The sequence below is a fragment of the Solanum tuberosum genome, unplaced genomic scaffold (genome assembly GCF_000226075.1).
Source record: "Solanum tuberosum cultivar DM 1-3 516 R44 unplaced genomic scaffold, SolTub_3.0 scf00201, whole genome shotgun sequence".
Taxonomy (NCBI): Eukaryota; Viridiplantae; Streptophyta; class Magnoliopsida; order Solanales; family Solanaceae; genus Solanum; species Solanum tuberosum.
Window position 1 is genome coordinate 529,756 of NW_006239126.1, and position 17,660 is coordinate 547,415.

General features: G+C 34.5%; 1 protein-coding gene across 6 annotated transcripts; it reads left to right on the forward strand.

Annotated features, from left to right (window-relative positions):
• Window positions 1–3,661: 3,661 nt before the first annotated feature.
• LOC102597762 (chaperone protein dnaJ 13) lies at window positions 3,662–16,721 on the forward strand. 6 transcript variants are annotated; one of them, XR_367920.2, is made up of 15 exons: window positions 3,662–4,025; window positions 6,663–6,949; window positions 7,927–8,124; window positions 8,203–8,317; window positions 8,584–8,670; window positions 9,986–10,074; window positions 11,010–11,094; window positions 11,270–11,323; window positions 12,752–12,832; window positions 13,711–13,788; window positions 14,181–14,420; window positions 15,439–15,546; window positions 15,627–15,689; window positions 16,342–16,440; window positions 16,533–16,721. XR_367920.2 is itself a non-coding variant. In XM_006355393.2 (13 exons), the coding sequence occupies exons 1-13, from the start codon at window positions 3,882–3,884 to the stop codon at window positions 15,684–15,686; spliced, it is 1,626 nt and encodes a 541-aa protein (XP_006355455.1). In that variant the 5' UTR covers window positions 3,662–3,881; the 3' UTR covers window positions 15,687–16,271. The 6 variants fall into 6 exon arrangements, 2 of the variants coding, with proteins under 2 accessions (XP_006355455.1, XP_015167872.1); XR_001474435.1 differs by having other exon boundaries at window positions 16,326–16,440; window positions 16,533–16,679; XR_001474436.1 differs by lacking the exons at window positions 15,627–15,689; window positions 16,342–16,440; window positions 16,533–16,721 and adding an exon at window positions 14,565–14,787 and having other exon boundaries at window positions 15,439–15,524.
• Window positions 16,722–17,660: the final 939 nt, after the last annotated feature.

Sequence of the window (17,660 nt, forward strand, 5' to 3'; positions counted from 1 at the left end):
TTTTATGGCCTTAATAAGTGCACATTTATATTTTATGTGTAAGTTATTAGTATTTAGTTACATATTTCTTATCAACTTTGTTTAAAGAGATAATATTTATTTTATGACTTTGCATTGTCTTGGAAGCACTATTTTTATTACTCTTACAAACATTATTTTTATGAAGTGCATTCTATGATGCTTCCAATTTATTTTATGTTCACTAAACTAATATTGTTGTATTTTTTATTTGGTAGGATTGTGTTAGTGCGATTGATGGAACATATATAGAAGGGGAGGTTCCTAAAGCGGTGCAACAAGCATATCGTAATCGCAAAGGAAGAACATCACAATGTGTCTTATGTGCTTGTGATTTTGATATGCGATTTACCTTTGTTGTTGCTGGTTGGGAAGGTACTGCACAGGATATTAAAGTACTTGAGAATGCACTTGTTGAGCCAACGTCACAATTTCCATTTCCGCCACATGGTAACTTTAAATTACATCCTTAGAATAAATACTATTTATTTACACAAAGCTATCTCATTTACGTCACATATGCTTTTTAGTAATTTCTTTATAAAATGTTTTTTGGTAGATAAATATTATGTTGTTGATGCTGGTTTCCGAAACACAAAAGGATTTTTAGCTCCATACAAAGGATTACACTATCATTTGCAAGATTACCGAGGAAGTGAAAAAGAGCCTCAAAATGCCAAAGAACTATTTAATTATAGGCATTCATCTTTGCGCAATGTGATTGAAAGGACTTTTAGAGCTTGGAAAAATAAATTTAGAATACTGAAACAAGGCATGAACCATTATGATATTGATACAGAAGTGAAAATTGTCATAGCTTGTGCAGTGTTACATAATTATTTGCGAGAATACCAAAGTAGTGATGAAATATTTATGGTCTATGAACATGAAACTATAGTTGTGGAGGATATTGACCAACAAATGGCTCAAAGTAACAATGTTGGTTCGTCCTCTCGGTCACATGATCGAGAAATGCAAGTTCAACGTGAGGAAATTGTCCATACTATGTGGGAGGATTATATTAAAGACTAGTGCACTACAATTTATGTTCAATTTTTTTATTAAATTAAAGTTAGATGAAACAATTACTTAAGTGGAAAACAAATAACTTTGTAATAATTTATTATGCGATTTTATAATTTTTTGTTTTATTTTGATAAGATTGAATAAACAATTGGGGCGTATTTTAATAGTTTTACAACTTATGAGATTTTTATTGTTTATGAGAAAATATACAACACAAAAATTTCATATCGCATGTCCAAAACAAACCTTCAATTTCATCTCATGATTTCATATCATGATACCATGAGATGATACCATATCATGATTCCATTTCATCTCATGATTTCATATCATGATTCCATATCATGATACCATATCGCATGGCCAAACGGGCCCTAAGATATAGTCCTGCTCAGATACCATATATAAAGGTCATGGTCCAACTGTTAAGGTATTATTATTCGTTTTTGGTCAAGATCCGCAAGAACTTGTACATTGGGTTTAACTCAAATTTTGAAGTCTTCTTTACATTAATGTTTTTTTCACATATAAAATTTGTTTTTTCTTTCTTTTATCTTTTTCATTATTCAGATCATTTGTCATTTCAATTATAAATAGCAGGCTTGCTGATGTAGGGCCGATAATCCGCCGGCTTTCCCTTTTGGATCTTTAGGCTGATGGACCTTGTACATTTTATTATGGGCCTAAGGAATTATGGTAAAGAGGCCCAGATTTTATGAGGATCACATTAGACCATCCATTATTATCGTTCGTATTCGTATTGGAAATGTATCGCAGTTCAAACTTCAGACCTCAACGTCCTCAAGTCCTTAAAAATCTTAAAATCCCAATTATCCGGTGTGAATTTTAATTTTGAAATAGCTAAATTTTAGTATTTTGGAGATGATGACTATATTTTAAATAGTGATCTTTAAAGTGTCTATTTATATACTTCATCCTGCGTGATTTTTATTATCGTAGCTCAATAATTAATCAAGCACATCTCATTATTATCATCCATTTCGTTGCGTATGGTATTTGAGATGGAAATAATTGACTAAATAATAAGATGATAAAGCTAACAAATAATTAATGTGAAGGTCCATGAGGAATACAATTTCCTAGATTTTACTACTCAAACAATTATACAAATTTATTATTTGTCACATTTGAAAATCATAGTAGCTTAGTTGGTTGGTTACATAAACTTTCCTCTCCCCCGTCCTCAATTTTCTAAACAACTCTCACCTCAAAAAACTACATCATGCACAAGAAAAAAAAGTAGAAACCACAAAATATGATTTTTCCTATTTCTTTTTAGAGTTCTTAATAAAATACAATAACTACAATTCTTAAATATGTAACGATGACTAAGAATATTTTGTTTAAATATTTTAAATAATTAAAGTGAGAAATGTTGAAAATACTTCTAAATTCGGCGCGAATTATTATTTTCATTCTCGAATTACTGACAGCCTTAAAAATAGATCTTTACTTGACTAGCTGAATTTGAATACACCTTTGTTATGCTAAAATTCTCTTATTATATAAGAGAGACTTCACGCTGAAGCAGACACGTCTTCGAAAAAATTTATAAAAGAATTATTTCTTTTGTTTAACTTTAATTTAATTAGTATATAATATTTTCGAAATTATAGGATCCATTTTAGCTATGACTTTTTAGTTTTAAATTCATATTCTTTTGTTATAGCTTTATTATTTTGAATATCGGTATTATTTGTTTATATCTTGCAACTACTTTGAGTAAAAAATCAACGATCGATGATGAAAAATACTTTATTTATGGACATCTTAATGGACCTCTTCACAATAAATTTGCACAAACAAAAAATAATTAACAACTTAAAATATCTAAACATCATATTAAAATTTAATCTACTTTCTAAATTCTATCTATATTACATAAATTAAAATAAAAAATAATAGATATTGGGGCCGTACTAGCACGACACCTATGTCTTGTTGAAAAAGGGAAACTTTCGCATATAACCACTTAAAAATAGCTTAATTACGCTCCATAACTATAGTTTGCTAATTACGATTCGTAGCTGCATGTTATAGGGATGAGAGTGGCGAGCGAGATTGGGAGAGGGAGGAGAGAGGCGAGCGAGAGAGGGCAGAGAGTGGAGAGAGGCGAACAATATATGCATATCTATCAGATAATTGTATATATATAACTGATATACATATTTATTTGTATGTTTGGAGAGAGAGAGATTGGGAGAGGGAGGAGAGAGGCGAGCGAGATTGGGAGAGAGAGGAGAGAGGCAAGCGAGAAAGGTCATAGAGTGGAGAGAGGCTAATTGTATTTGTATATGTCATATAATTGTATATATATATGTGTATAATTTGTATTTGTATATGTATAAAAGAGGATAAGTGACGTAATTAAAGCTAAAATTAATCTGTAAGCCATAATTAATTCAAACTATAGCTATATCAGCTAATTAACTAGTATATGTTTGCTTTTCCGCGTAATTTTCCCTTGAAAATATAAACTCCACTTAAAACATTTGCTATTTTTTATAAAAAGAAAATTCATTTTTTGTCTTAAAACATTTTATTTTTAAAAAAAATTATTGCTGGAATTTTTTTTTTTTTTTAAAAAAACAGAGAGCGTGGTATTGGCATCTAAAAGAAGTCACTGGTAAGTCGTAATTGTTCTTGAACAGCAAGCAAGCAATTTCAGAAATGGCGACTCTGTAACCCCAACCTTACGAAACCCATTCAAGGGTTTTTTCTTCTTACCTTAATCTACAAAATCTTCTTTGGGAGGTTCTCTGTTAGTACCTTTTTATTTATTTATTCAGATTCTGTTATAAACCCTAGAGTTTAATATGAAAGAAGAAGAAAGTGGGCCGCAAAATAGAGAGTTATATGCATTGCTTCATATATCTCCAGAAGCTTCTGATGAAGAAATTCGAAAAGCTTATCGTCAATGGGCTCAAATCTATCACCCTGATAAATATCAAGCTCTTGAGGTACTCACAGTCCACTCTTTGTACTATACTTGTTTTTGGTTTGGGAACGCTTAATTTTTTGTTTTTTTTTAATTTTCGATGTATTTTTTGTACTATGCTTGTTTTTGGTTTGGGAATGCTTAATTTGCGTATTTGGAGTTAAAAGGGTAATTCACGGTTGTGTCGGATCAGCTTGAGCTCACCTTCCGGCAGCAACCTGAATTAAAGGATGAATTATGCGCTATTGGTTAAATTGGGCCTGTATAGAACAGAATGGATACATAGGATTCATATAGCTGATTCCAACTAGTTTTGTGAACCCTTAAATTGTGTATTTGAAGTTAAAGGGTATTTCACGGTTGTGTCCGGGTCAGCTTGAGCTCACCTTCAACATGTTACCTGAACCAAAGTATAAATTATGTGTTATTGGAATTGAATTAGGCCGTTATAGAACAGACTGGATATATAGGAGCCATATAGCTGACCTCCAAGGCTCCAACTAGTTTTGAGAATCCTTAATTTGTGTATTTGATGTTAAAGGGTAATTCATGAGCTCACCTTCGGACTGCTACCTGATTTAAAGGATAAATTATGTTATTGGAATTTATTGGGCCTGAATAGAGCGGAAGGGATACATAGGAGGAGTCATATAGTTGATCTCTGACTAGTTTTGAGAACCCTTAATTTGTGTATTTGGAGTTAAAGGATAATTCACGCTTGTGTTTGGGTCAGCTTGAGCTCACCTTCCACATGCTACATGCATTAAAGGATAAATTGTGTGTTATTGGAATTAAATTGGGACTGTATAGAACATAAAGGATTCACATAGCTGATCTCCAACTAATTTTGTGAACCCTTAATTTGTGTATTTGGAGTTAAAAAGGGTAATTCACGTTTGTATTCGGGTAAGCTTGAGATCACCTTCTGCCTGCTAACTGTTAAAGGATAAATTTTGTGTTATTGGAATTAAATGGGCTTGTATAGGACGGAATGGATACCGACGATTTGTATAGCTCAACTCCAACTAGCTTGTGGTTGGGGATGAGTTTAACATTTTGATATGTTTTTAAACTGTTCTAGTTTTAGAAAACCCTGGTTTGTCTATTTTCTTTAAATGGTGAATTGTTTAATGTGGGAATGAAATGGGACTGAATAGAGAACTAGTTTTTAGAAAAGACTAGTTTGCCTGTTTTTCCTTTAGGGATAAATTATGTAGTGTTGAAATGGGTGTTGATTAGATGGAATGTATACATATTGCCTTCATCTAGTCAACTTCAACTAGTTTTCCATAAAGTAGCAGTTGTTTGATTGATATGTATGAACTACAACTAGTCTTGTTTTTGCCTTTGATATTGGTGGAAAGTCGCTGTGCTTGCTTTTGCTCAATTTTCTTCCAGGTATTTTGCATTGCAATTGGCATATTTATTCTTTTCTCCATGCTTTTGTTTTTGCATTGCGATTGGCATATTGATTAGATATAAATTCAACCTTTTTCCATGTGATTAGACAGTTGTGAATGTTTTACTTTGTATCCAATTTGGAATTTTGGTGCTTAGTATTCGATTTACCATCATAAAAGACAAAAAGAAACTCACGTCCCATTGGCTCATTCATACACTTGTTTAGTGGAGGGAGATTCAATATTGACTGAATTTTTGAAGATGGGTATAACATTGTTTTGTCCTTGGTACATGTTTTGTGCAATGGGACTAATAGCTTGTTAGCTGGTACTATATTCAGGATCTTCTTGAAAAAGTAGGACCAAGATCATAAGTATCAATTGCTGGTGCTTTCAGGTTCAGAGTCATAATACAAGTGATTCCTGCTGAGATTCTACATATTGATCCTTGTGTAATAACTGCTCGAGTCTCTTCTAAAATCTCTGTTCTTTAGCCTAAAAAAAGAGGGTAGAAGAGAGGAAGTGTCTTTCCAATGGGGAAGAACGTGGTAGAAAACTCAATAGTTGCCAGCTCTTCAAATTTTTGCTCTTCGTAGTCTCCTGGGTGGGGGATCGGCAAAACGTAATATTGAGTTCAACAGAATCTATATCAAAGATTTATGCAACAGTGCCAATTGGCGGAAAAAAATTGTACGTGTCTAGATTCCTTGTTTTCCTGCTTATGATGGTCAAGTTAATGTCATATATCGCATGTTCTGTCTTATGGGTTTGGTAGGGGAGGCTTCATAAGTACTGTATTACATGTTTGTTATTTGGCAAACAGCCATTATTATGGTTCAGGGCCTTATCTATCTGAAAACTAGGACCTAGATCTTTCTTATTGCAGTGTTTGGGCTATTAGGTTGTGAGATGTTATATAGGTGGTTTCTTGAGATTACTACATTTTGCTAATTTCTTCTAGAAACTTTTTTCATTAAGGAATAACTAATAAGGTTACAAGAGAAAACTGTCTCACAATGGGGAAGAATATGGTAGAAACTCAGTTTTTCATGATAGTGAACTTGTTTTATCCTCTTAGTTCAGGGTGTTGGGGATCTTGCAGTGAGGTCAAGAAAATCAATATTTTTTAAATCTTAGCAACATTATTACAAGATATTAGATAATTGCCAACTGTTGGAAGTAACTTCTCTGGCTTTCTTATTTTTCTGATTCTGAAGGTCAAGTTGTGAGTATTTAGTGGCATATTTTTCCTGTTTCAGATGAAGGAAATTGCAACAGAGAATTTCCAACGAATATGTGAAGCTTATGAAATTTTATCGGATGAGACGAAAAGACAAATATATGACATATATGGTATGGAAGGGATTAATTCTGGTCTGGAACTTGGTACTAAGCTGAACAAAGCTGAAGAGATCAAGGAAGAACTTGAAAGACTACGTCGTCAGAAAGAACTTCAAAAGGTTGCAGCACATCTCCGACCTTCTGGGTCAATTATGGCAAATCTGTCATTGCCACAGTTTTTAGAGGGTGATGGCATTATGAAAGGGTAAGCATCTGTACTTCTTTTGTATTTCTATGTCTTAATTGCTTTTGTAGATTAAGATGACGACGTAGATATGTGTGACTAGGTAATTGATAATCCAATAGCATGGCAGAAGCCAACTATTCCATCTATCACATTGTACATGTTAAAATTCCTTTGTCCTTAATCCTAGAAGAATATGCAAAGCCATGTTCCTTTAAGTAACTTGCTGATAAGTAAATTTCTTTTAAGTATGCGAGTTATCATTTTTGTGGGACAACCTGCAAAAGAATTGTTCTAAGCTGCCCACAAGAATGCTGGTGGATTTGGAGCTAACGAGCTTATGCTTTAAATTCTTTTAGCTTCAGTGTGTGCTTCTATGACATAGAAGTGAAGCAAAATCAGGTTTGAGAATTGTACCGTGAAGCAGAAAATATTAGAAACAGGGATCTTGAGGAATCCTTGTTGTGAGTCCCTAATAAACTATCTAAGGGTTTTTAAAATTTCAAGTAAGGTAAAGACCATTAAACATATTCAAGAGTCGCTCTGCATTCTTTTGTAAAAATTTGATCCTTATTATCTTCCTCGACGGCTTTTGGCTATCTCCTCAAGAGATTTCAGTTGCCATGATTCCATTATATTTGCACTTCGGTTACTTAATACATTACACCGTGTCTACAGAAGTAATGACCTAAGCAGCCTGTAGGCTTATAAACTGTAGAATTGAGCTGCTCTAGCGGAATATGCATTGTGTTGCTAGCACTACTGTCATTTTTGTTCAGAAGCACTAAATTTTACTTTATTGTACGATATTGCAACACTAATGCTTAAGCTTGTTTAGGCATAGTTAGCAATATGTTTCTAGTTGATTTTTTTGTTTGTTTGTTCCTTCAACATGTTGATCATTCAGCAAGTCCAAGTTTGTCTTCTATATGATTATTCAGCAATGCCTCTTGATATTACCTCATCTTACCTTACATGTTTTTGGGCTTGATTGCCAGGATGGCTATGGCTAGTGAAGTCCAGTCTCAGATTTCCAAAAACAATGCTGTTGCCATTGGTGGAAATCTGGCGGTTAATGGGAATGCCGGCGGTGGTGCTGCATCTATTGTTTTTAGGCATCAAATGTCATCAGTTTCGTCAATAGAGTTTATGGGGTCTATGGGTTTGAGAGCATTACTAGGAGTACAGACAACTCGGTAGGATGATCCATTCTGCTATGTGTTGCAGATCTCAAAAATTTTAGCCAAATATTGACCTGTTCTTTGTCTTATCAGTCATATATCTGTTCACTCTACGGCAACAATGGGTCTTGCTATGTCTTTAAGAGATGGTTCTGTTAATCTCTCCAACACTTGGACTCGCCAGCTATCTGATACCGCTCATGGAAATGTAAGCTATTTTTGAGTTGATACATATCTAGAAGCTTAAAAATAATTTTTCATAGTTGCTACTTGCTACTATTCTTTATGCTTCGTGCCTGCAACTTAAGTTAGAAGATTGATGATCCCTTGGACCATAGCATTCTGGAACATACTCGTTTAGGGGCTGAGGCATGAAATCTCTGTGCAGCTCACGTTACTGATATTCACTCATTCTTTTTAACTTATCAAGAAAATCTTATATTTTTCCGTTTCCCCTTTCACTTTTTTGTGCAGATACATCTTTCATTAGGTCCAGAGTCATCTATAGCTGTTGGATGGCAGAGGAAGGAGCAGAAAAGGTCTGCTTCTGGAGAAATCAAGGTTCCACTTTTCTGCTCTAGCTCTAAAGACATTTATCTTTTGATTACATTCTCTTATAAAAGCTAATTTAAGAATTCTTGTTTCCTATTTAAGACTTGCCCATATCATCTTTGTTTATTCTTGAATTGAGTAATTACTGGCTGACACTTTCTTTGATCTGGTTATGAGGGATTCTGTACTTACGGTTTGAAGTCCACACGAACATTAATGCTCCAGATATTTTCATTGGTTTTGTTAAAAACAGATGAATTTCTCTCATCTACCTGTTGATATGGAATTAAGATCCCTTAATGGTTAATTTATTGTTTACTTTGTGGCCTACAACTTACTTTTTTCTGGACAAGTAGAACACACACCAACTATTAAATGTAAATCCAGCTTTCTAGTAGACTACACAGCATAATCTCCCTACATCTGAGTAGGGCTTTTTATTACTTGGTCATGACTTGTGTCCAAAAAACCTTACCAAGCTGTTGAATTAAATTTAAATGGTTATTTAGGTTGCTATGTTACTTTAGTATCAATTGTTTGGTTTAGTATCATTTTGAGAGAAAAAAATCTGTACGGTAATGAGAAGCTTCCTGATTAAAAAAAAGAAGTGACATAAGTAACAATTTGTATTTAAAATTAAGAAAAAGGAAGAAAATGCACTTTCAGTTTTAGCAGTTCTCGAATATTCTGCTGCCAAAATCTGGGAAATGAACCTGTGTAGATTGGTGCCCCTTGAAATGTGCCCCAACAGTGGAATGCTCCCTAATAAAAAAGAAAGAAAGGAACTCAAACTGGACAAGCTGGTCGAGTTCTATTCAAGACCTTTGCTTGATTTGTTCTTAAAAAATAAGATTATGATTTCTTCTGCTCTTGCTCCCACTTGCTTTAGGTTATTTTAGAGCTGTAGATGTTCCACAAAGTTCTGACTAGCGTACTAGCAGGAACATGGAGAAGTTAGCAATGATAGTATTGTATTAGGTTCTGTAATAACGTGACCTGTTCATGTTCCACCCTCTAATTTCCCTTACTTCCGCGTGAGAAGAAAATAGAATGATATATATGTTGGGTCACTCCAAACATATTTTAGAACTATGAGTCTATTTGTGTTTATAATGCAAATATAACATACTTGCAACTTCATGTTCTGTCAAACAGACCTTTTCCCACTTTAAACAAATTCAACATGAGAAGTACATTGGGTTCAAATGATATTAAGCGGCATTAAGTCAATAACCTGCCTTCAAGCAGCATCTTAACATTACCAATTTTGCGAGACTTTGAGTATTCTTTTATCTATCTATAATTTGCATCCAACGTAATGCAGCTAGGGACAGGGTCATTTGGTGCAACGGCTAATTACACCCACCGCTTCTCCACAAAATCTCATGGGCGTATCGCAGCCAGAATCGGAAGGTTCATTGATGTTAATAGTTCCTCATTTCTTTTTTTGAATAGTATTCGACTTATTGCTGTTACTGTGTTAAAGTTAAAAGTTCTAAGCCTTGATATTCTGTACTCTTTTGCTTAAATAAACTAAATGATCTGTGGTCTGAATAAGCTAATGAACGCCTGGTACACTTGATGTGTTGCAATTCTAGTTTAGATTTATTTTGTTGAATGATCAAATCTCTCTGATCCTTGTTCATTTCCGCGTATCTAGTTTTGGGTAGTGCACATGGTAATGGTGATGACTAAGGCCTAACTTTTACCTTGTCAAAACAAAAATGGTGATGACTAGGCCTAGTACTCGATTGTAGCTTGAGTAAGTCAATACATAACTTGCATTAGCTATTGTTTTAAATTCTTGTTTGTAATCAGATTTCTGTAAAATCTGGTTATATAAGCGATTTAACAATATTTTAATGATCGTTTACTTTATAAGTCCCTCAATTTGTTCTGGTATTAGTTAAACCTTTTAAGAACTTCTGGGAAGAGCAAACCTGCTAGTGTCTTGGAAAAAAGGCATCATAGATTTCTGTAAAAGATGGTTATATAAGCAATTTCTCATTTTCTTCTTGATTGTTTTCTTTATCATCCCATCACATTTCTTCTGGTATTAGGTAAAACTTTTTTACCAACTTCTGGGAAGAGCAAACCTCCTAGTATCTTGTAAAACAACTCATTGCATCTTAACCCAATTGAAATTCTTTGTATTTTCTGCTCTCTAGTTTGAACCAGGAATGGCATTTTCTTGGATTTTCAGTTTGTTTTTTAATATGTTCCCAGAGAACCATATCTTCAAGTTAAGCCAAAAACACCATAATCCAGTTTACTGGATTTATCTTCATGCACAAAATTTCATGTTTAATTGGTAGCCTCTTCTCAGGACATTCTATATTATATTGCAGTACGGCACTTGAACTTGAATTGGGAGGTGGAAGAAAAATATCTGAATTCAGTACCATTCGGATGCTGTATACCGTAGGAATTCAGGTATATATTGGCAAACTAACTACTTTCACCCCTTCCCGAAGAAAAGAGGAGTGGTGCCTACTTTCTTCTATGCTTTTGTTAGACATGCTTTACAATTCATTAGAAGTCATTGTTGCAAGATTGCACATGATTTTCATGTTTTTTTTACACCTCATATCCTTTTTTTTTCTCACAGGGGATCTTTTGGAAGTTTGAGTTACATCGTGGGGGACAAAAGTTGATTGTTCCTGTAAGTAGTCTCAACTTGTTCTTATATGCGTTATTTTGGTTTCATGCTTTTATCTTTTCTTTCTTTTTCCTTTTCGGTTTGCTTGTTCATATGCATGCACATGTGTTCGTGACTTTGGGTACATATTCCCCAGAATTTCTTGCATCTACAGTTGCTTCTTGATCATGATCTTAATCAGGCACTTCCAAGATGATCAGGAGTCTAATGATCTCGAATTATAACGAACCTAAACTAATGCAAGATCACTTATTTTAAGAATATAGTACGGTACCTCAATGCATTGAACTAATGAAATACTATATCCTACAACGCAAAAACTAGATTTCCTACTCAAGGAATTGGATATTACGTATGATCTTAACTAAATTTGATTGGATAATGGCTCTGATGGTTTCACCAAAACTAGGTATGCATTTGGCCATGATTTTTTTTTCCGGAGTTGAACTCTGGAAAACATGTTTGGCCATAATTCTACTTGAAGTTGAAATCGAGAATTTTCAAGAATTTGAAAACAACTAAACGATATCTTCACTTTTTCACTCCAAATTACTCACAAAAGTAAAAAACAACTCCAATTTTCAAATATCATTTTTCATTAACAAGAACTACTTTTTTCAAATTTCACAATGAAACATGGCCAAACACCCACTTAAAACGCATGATTTAATCCAACTTTGTGAAACAATCAAAAAGTAACACAAGTACACAACTATAACTGGCCAGTTGAAAGTTATTTGGTTGTACTGTAACTTGTAGATAGGAGTTGCAAATTAATTGGTACATAGAGGTGAAAGGTTTTGCTTATATTTTAAACCTAACTTTATTTTTGCATTCAATACCATAAACCATGGCGAAAATAATAGAGCATTAATCTATCTCGGGTTAAAAGACGTTTTCTGGGCGGATTCTACGGTTTACCTCTGAGCGAGGCATCCTTGAAATGCTTTGGGGTGGCAGTGGCGATCGCAAGTATCGCGGTGCATTTGCTCAAACTGGTCTGCCTGGAGTCGCTTTGAAATAATTCAGAGGGTCTCTAGTTCTGCCTAGTTTAATAACCAATAAAGTGAATCCTAAAGAAAAATAACAAAATTTCTTTTGCTTTTCTTTGCTGTCTTGCATTAAGAAGCTTATGGAATGGCATGTTTGAGCGACTATAATCTCTATGATCTGTATTCAGCCATCTGATTCACTCTTTTTAATCTACTTTTTTCCGGTGATGTCCCCCCAAAAAATTGACTTTTCTATGGATAGTGGATAATCTAAGTTCCTATAAATAAGTTATGTTACCAATTTCAAAATAAAAAAAAGTTCATCTAAATAAGTTAGCTCAAAGAACTTACCATTATCTAAACATTATCTGTCTCAATCAAGATCTTCGTTGTTCATACTGTAAGTGTTTTCATTTTTGCTAAATATTTATGGATGCAGGTATTACTTTCTAGGCATTTGAACCCTATTTTTGCCACCGGAGCATTTGTGGTACCGACCTCACTGTATTTTGTACTGAAGGTTTGCGTTCTGTCTTCAAACTGAATTTGAAAATTTCTTTTCGGTCAATAGCTAACTACATGGTGGTTCTCAATTATTATCTGGGGGAATTTGCTATATTACTGCTTTCCTTGTATTTCTGTTATAGAATACTTAATTCGGTCGAGACAGAAATCCTAGTTCTTCTGATAAACATATCAATATCCATAGTGAGTTATGCCAAAACATTTAACTTCTTTTTTATTTGGTGACCTATGAGTAGGTTTACCTTGGTAGTTACCCATTTTAAAGATTTTACAATTGATGGCCCATATTGCATCTACTTATTTCCTTCCCTGGATGTTTCAAATATGTTTTACTGTAGCCACTGGTTTTGATTCTGAGTTGTTGGAGGGGGGTTCCTCGTGGTGGCAATATGAGGAAATGTCTCCTCGAAATTATGGCTTGCTAGTTTCGTAACTGCTCAGTTTCCATGACTGCCGATTTCTCTCTCGTTGAGATATCTTTTCCTTTACTCCTTCCGTTTCAATTTGTTTGTCTGGTTTTGAGTTGCACGAAGTTTGAGAAAGTAAATTAGACTTTTGAATCGATCTTGTGGTCTTAAACTAAAGATATGTAGAATGTACCAAAATGCCCTTTAATTTTGTGGTCGTAAACATGTCATGTGGAAAGTTTGAATTAAAGAGTTGTCAAAAAATTTAAGAGACAATTCTTTTTTGAACGGACTAAAAAGGAATGTAAGACAAACGAATTGGAACTGAGGAAGTATTATTTATTCTGAATTGTTGTGGGGCCTTGTGTTAGCAAAATGTATCCCATTGATTATACTTTATAATTTTCTCGCTTTCTTAACAGCTCATTTTCCAGTCACTTTTTGACTGTTTTTCTCATATTTGCAGAGATTTGTTGTGAAACCTTTTTATCTTAAGCGCGAAAAGCAGAAGGCATCAGAAAATATGGATAAAACCCTTGTCCAGGTAATTATAAATTATACATAGTTCGGGTGACTGGCATTGCTGCTGCCTGAATTCTATAAATAGCTTCCCCTGTTCTTGGCAGCCAGACATTAGGATGTTTGATAAACAACTAGGCTTCAATCGCAAGCTAGTTGGGGTTGGAACATAAATCCTCTCAATCCCCCGCTTGTACCTTGGGACATTCTGTGAGCCAATATTTTGTTTTCCACTTCAGTAGTTTCTAAGTGTTGATGCAGTTCGTTGTGCACTGCCTCTTCTGATATGATAGAGAATGTATATTGTTTTGTCTATGAAGCACTCTCATGGTTCTTTCCTTGTGCTTATAAGTGGATGGTCCAATGTGAAGCCAACCTCTACTGCAGCTTTGCTCCTAACACACTACATTGTTGTAGGTTCAGGAGGCTAGGACGGCTGCTAAGAAAGCTCAACAACTATTGCAAAATGTGGCCAATAGGAAAAGAAGTAGACAGCTTGAAACAGGTGGACTGGTTGTTACGAAAGCACTGTATGGCAGTCGTAAAGCTCTGAAGAACAGAAATCAAATAGAGGAAGTGAAAGATGAAGTGGCTTCTCAAATCATTGATGTCACTCTACCTTTAAATTTTCTTGTGAGCGACTCGGGGCAACTAAAGGTCCGTTTTTACATAGTCTGTTCTTAATAGATTTCTTTTTGTTATCAGTCCTAAGGATTCCTTGTTTCACATTTGATGCCTTATTGCTCTTCTTTTTAGTTTATATTACTTGCTTTAATTGATCTTCTCTTTGAACATCGTAAGCTATTAGAGGTCATAAAGGAAGGAGAATTATAACAGCTGCAGTAGCTAAGAGAAGGTTAGGGACGTGGTTGGCTTAGATGGCATAAAAAGGAGGAGAAAGAAAAAAGATGAGCTATATGGAACACAATCATGATATGTCAAGATATCTTCTTGGTGCTCCTCCTGTCATTTTGTCTGTTTGGCTTGAAGGAGTACTGGGACTTGCAAGATTTGTGTTTCTCAGGTAGATTAACATAGCCATTGTATATCATGAGGATTAACCCATGTTTTAGGCTCCATATGGTTAACACATTAGATTTCCGAGATTTCCCCTAGGTTGAATTCACATAGATAAAATTTTCCTTTAGTAACAAGGAACACAATCGTTTTGTGTATTTGGAATGAAAGGAATCACAGATATATTGATGAAAGCTCAACTCCAACCCATATTTTGAAAGCTAGATGTTTAGTTAATCTCTACAGTTTGAATTTCCTTAAGCCTGTATCTGTCCCAGTTGATTTTTTCGATTTTGTTGGCTCCTTGATCTAATTGACTGATCAACTGTTATGGAGCTAACACTACTTAATTTTCTACTTCTTTTGCATCTCCTTGATGCCAATTAATGATATATTCGTACTACATAGAAAAAAATGAACACAATTGACTATCTCATCTGTAAAAGCTACACATCTGTTGTTTAATCAATATTAGCCTATGTACTTTTAGTGTTTGGACGCTTTCTTTGGTATAACTGTTGCGATGAAAATAATTACATATATACATATTTTTGCTTACATTTCACTAGTTCATGAAACAACTAGCCAATATCTTGTCTGTTCAAGATGGTTCTACTTTTTACTATTGGATATTTCATGTCTCATTATTTATATGCAGCTGCATGAGGGTGTAAAGAAATCAGGAATTATGGGATTTTGTGATCCTTGTCCAGGAGAATCTAAGCAGTTGTATGTGGAGTACACCTTCGATGGTAGCAACTTTGAGGTAAATCTTCTTCTTTCTATCTTTTTCTGACATTAGAAAACATCCCCTGTTAACTAAAATTACTCTCAAAATATCAACAGGTCATTGTCGACGATTTGGATGAGTTGCTTATACCCCAAGAATCTCACAGAATTTGCTGACAAGTGAGCTGCTGAGTCTCTGTTTTTTCACTTCACTGAAGATAGATTTAAGGCTGTTGATTCCTCCAGATGAGTATGATAGTCAATTGGAGAAATTTAAGGCAACCAATTGAGAAGACTTGGTTACCTCTTCAAATTTTGCATCATTTGCTATGCCTCTGAAGTACTCTTTGTTCAATGTTACTGCCCGTCGCTTCCCTTCTTATCCTCCTTACCCTCTAAATCAACAGGAATAAGAGCGTGGGAAACTAGCAGAAAGGAATAGAGTTTTCGCACCAACCCTAGTCTTAGAAATGTTAAAATGGGATGCAGTTCCTTAGGGTTTTGGTTAAAGATTACTACAGAGTGTATTCTATTTTGACAAAATAAAGGCAGTCTAGCGATATCTTATTCTTTCACCATTAGACTATTTGGTGAACTCCTTATATTCTGTACCACAACAGAGAGCAATACTGGTGCATCAAAAGAGATGATGCCTCAGAAACAGAAAGAGTTTTAACAAACTTTTGCTTTCTCATTTGGCCTCACTAGTTGTTTTCACACTTGTGCAACTGTTCATTACAAGATTCTTCATTTACAAAGTTATAACACTCTGCATGTATTCTAAAAATATGATCATAGAAGGTTAGCAATATCCAGCTTTAAACCCTTACAGGAGCAGCAGATTGAGGATTCAACTGGCAAAATAATGTGAGATTTGTTCCATTCAAGGTGCATTATATCAACCATAGCTTCTTTTTCCTCTTCTGATCAGGTAAAAGTTTATGTCAATCATAACATTCAGCAAAGTCTTTCTGCAATATATATATATACTGCCCGGTTTTGACCTTGTCCTTTATATTTTAGGAGGCGTTATTGCGAAAGAAACACTTGCTGATAGTTTAATTTGCTAGTATCCAAAAGGCCTTAAGATTATAGTATATAGTTTCGGAGTGACTACTTTTCTCATTATAAACTGGTGCTTGCTGGGAGAAAAATAACAAAGTTTAGACACTCTTGTACTGAAAGTTAGAATATTGCAAGTTTCCGTAACAAGCTATATGATCCAAGTTATGGAGAATTTTTGAGTTATGACGATCAAAATGATTTGTGACTAATCCAACATGACAGCTAAGATTGAAGTGACTCAATTTTCTATCTTTACCATAATTTAAATTTTAAGATTGCACTTTTTTCTCTAACGTAGGTTCTAATCGACACTTATCCACACAAAAGGTGGTTCGAAACTCACTATTTTTGGCTCGAACTATGTGTGTATGTAACGAAAAAAAATAAGATCCACTCATTTTGAAAAATGAAAATTTTGAATTTTGGATTCACCTCTTAATAATGTACACGGTTACACTTGGCGAAACCAGAAAAGAGGAAAGCTGTCACATTTAAGAATAGAGTGGAAGATATCAAAGAGGGACAATTGTTGCACTCTCTTTTTCCTCTTTTGTTGGTAGTGTATTAGCTGGTTGATGTTGCCATTACGTGACAGTAGCACCATAACCTATTAGCTCACAAGCATGGCATGAAGATAGCCTGGATACAGCTCTTTAAAGTTAAGTACTACTTCATTATCATCATCTTTATATTTGGAGTCGTCTTTGGTGGGAAGCATTTTATTCTCAAAGTAAGATCTAGTTTCAAAATGGATACCGAACATGGGGTAGAAATCACAAACAGAAAAAAGATCATGTCTATTTTTTGTTACATCATTTATCTGCTAGGTATTGAACTATTGGATTCGAACCACTGCTTCTCCTTATTGTCGTGAGCGGGTCTGTCGTCCTCTTAGAATCCAGAGCATTTCGTCGAAATGCATCCTGTCTTTTCACCTTAGTAGTCCTATGCATAGTCAGTACTATAGCCCCAATCATGGCTACTAATATAGTAAAACTTCAACAACAATAATTGCACACTAAAAGAAACGTAATTAAGAAGCCCCCTATGGATTTGTTTTTCTTAAAATAGCCACATGAATGGTTT

Excerpts from the sequence above, each read along its gene's own strand:
- LOC102597762 (XM_006355393.2), top strand. The coding sequence starts at position 3,882 with ATGAAAGAAGAAGAAAGTGGGCCGCAAAATAGAGAGTTATATGCATTG. Across the intron at positions 8,671-9,985 it reads CTGCTTCTGGAGAAATCAAG|CTAGGGACAGGGTCATTTGG; the intron begins GTTCCACTTTTC and ends AACGTAATGCAG. Across the intron at positions 11,324-12,751 it reads GACAAAAGTTGATTGTTCCT|GTATTACTTTCTAGGCATTT; the intron begins GTAAGTAGTCTC and ends TTATGGATGCAG.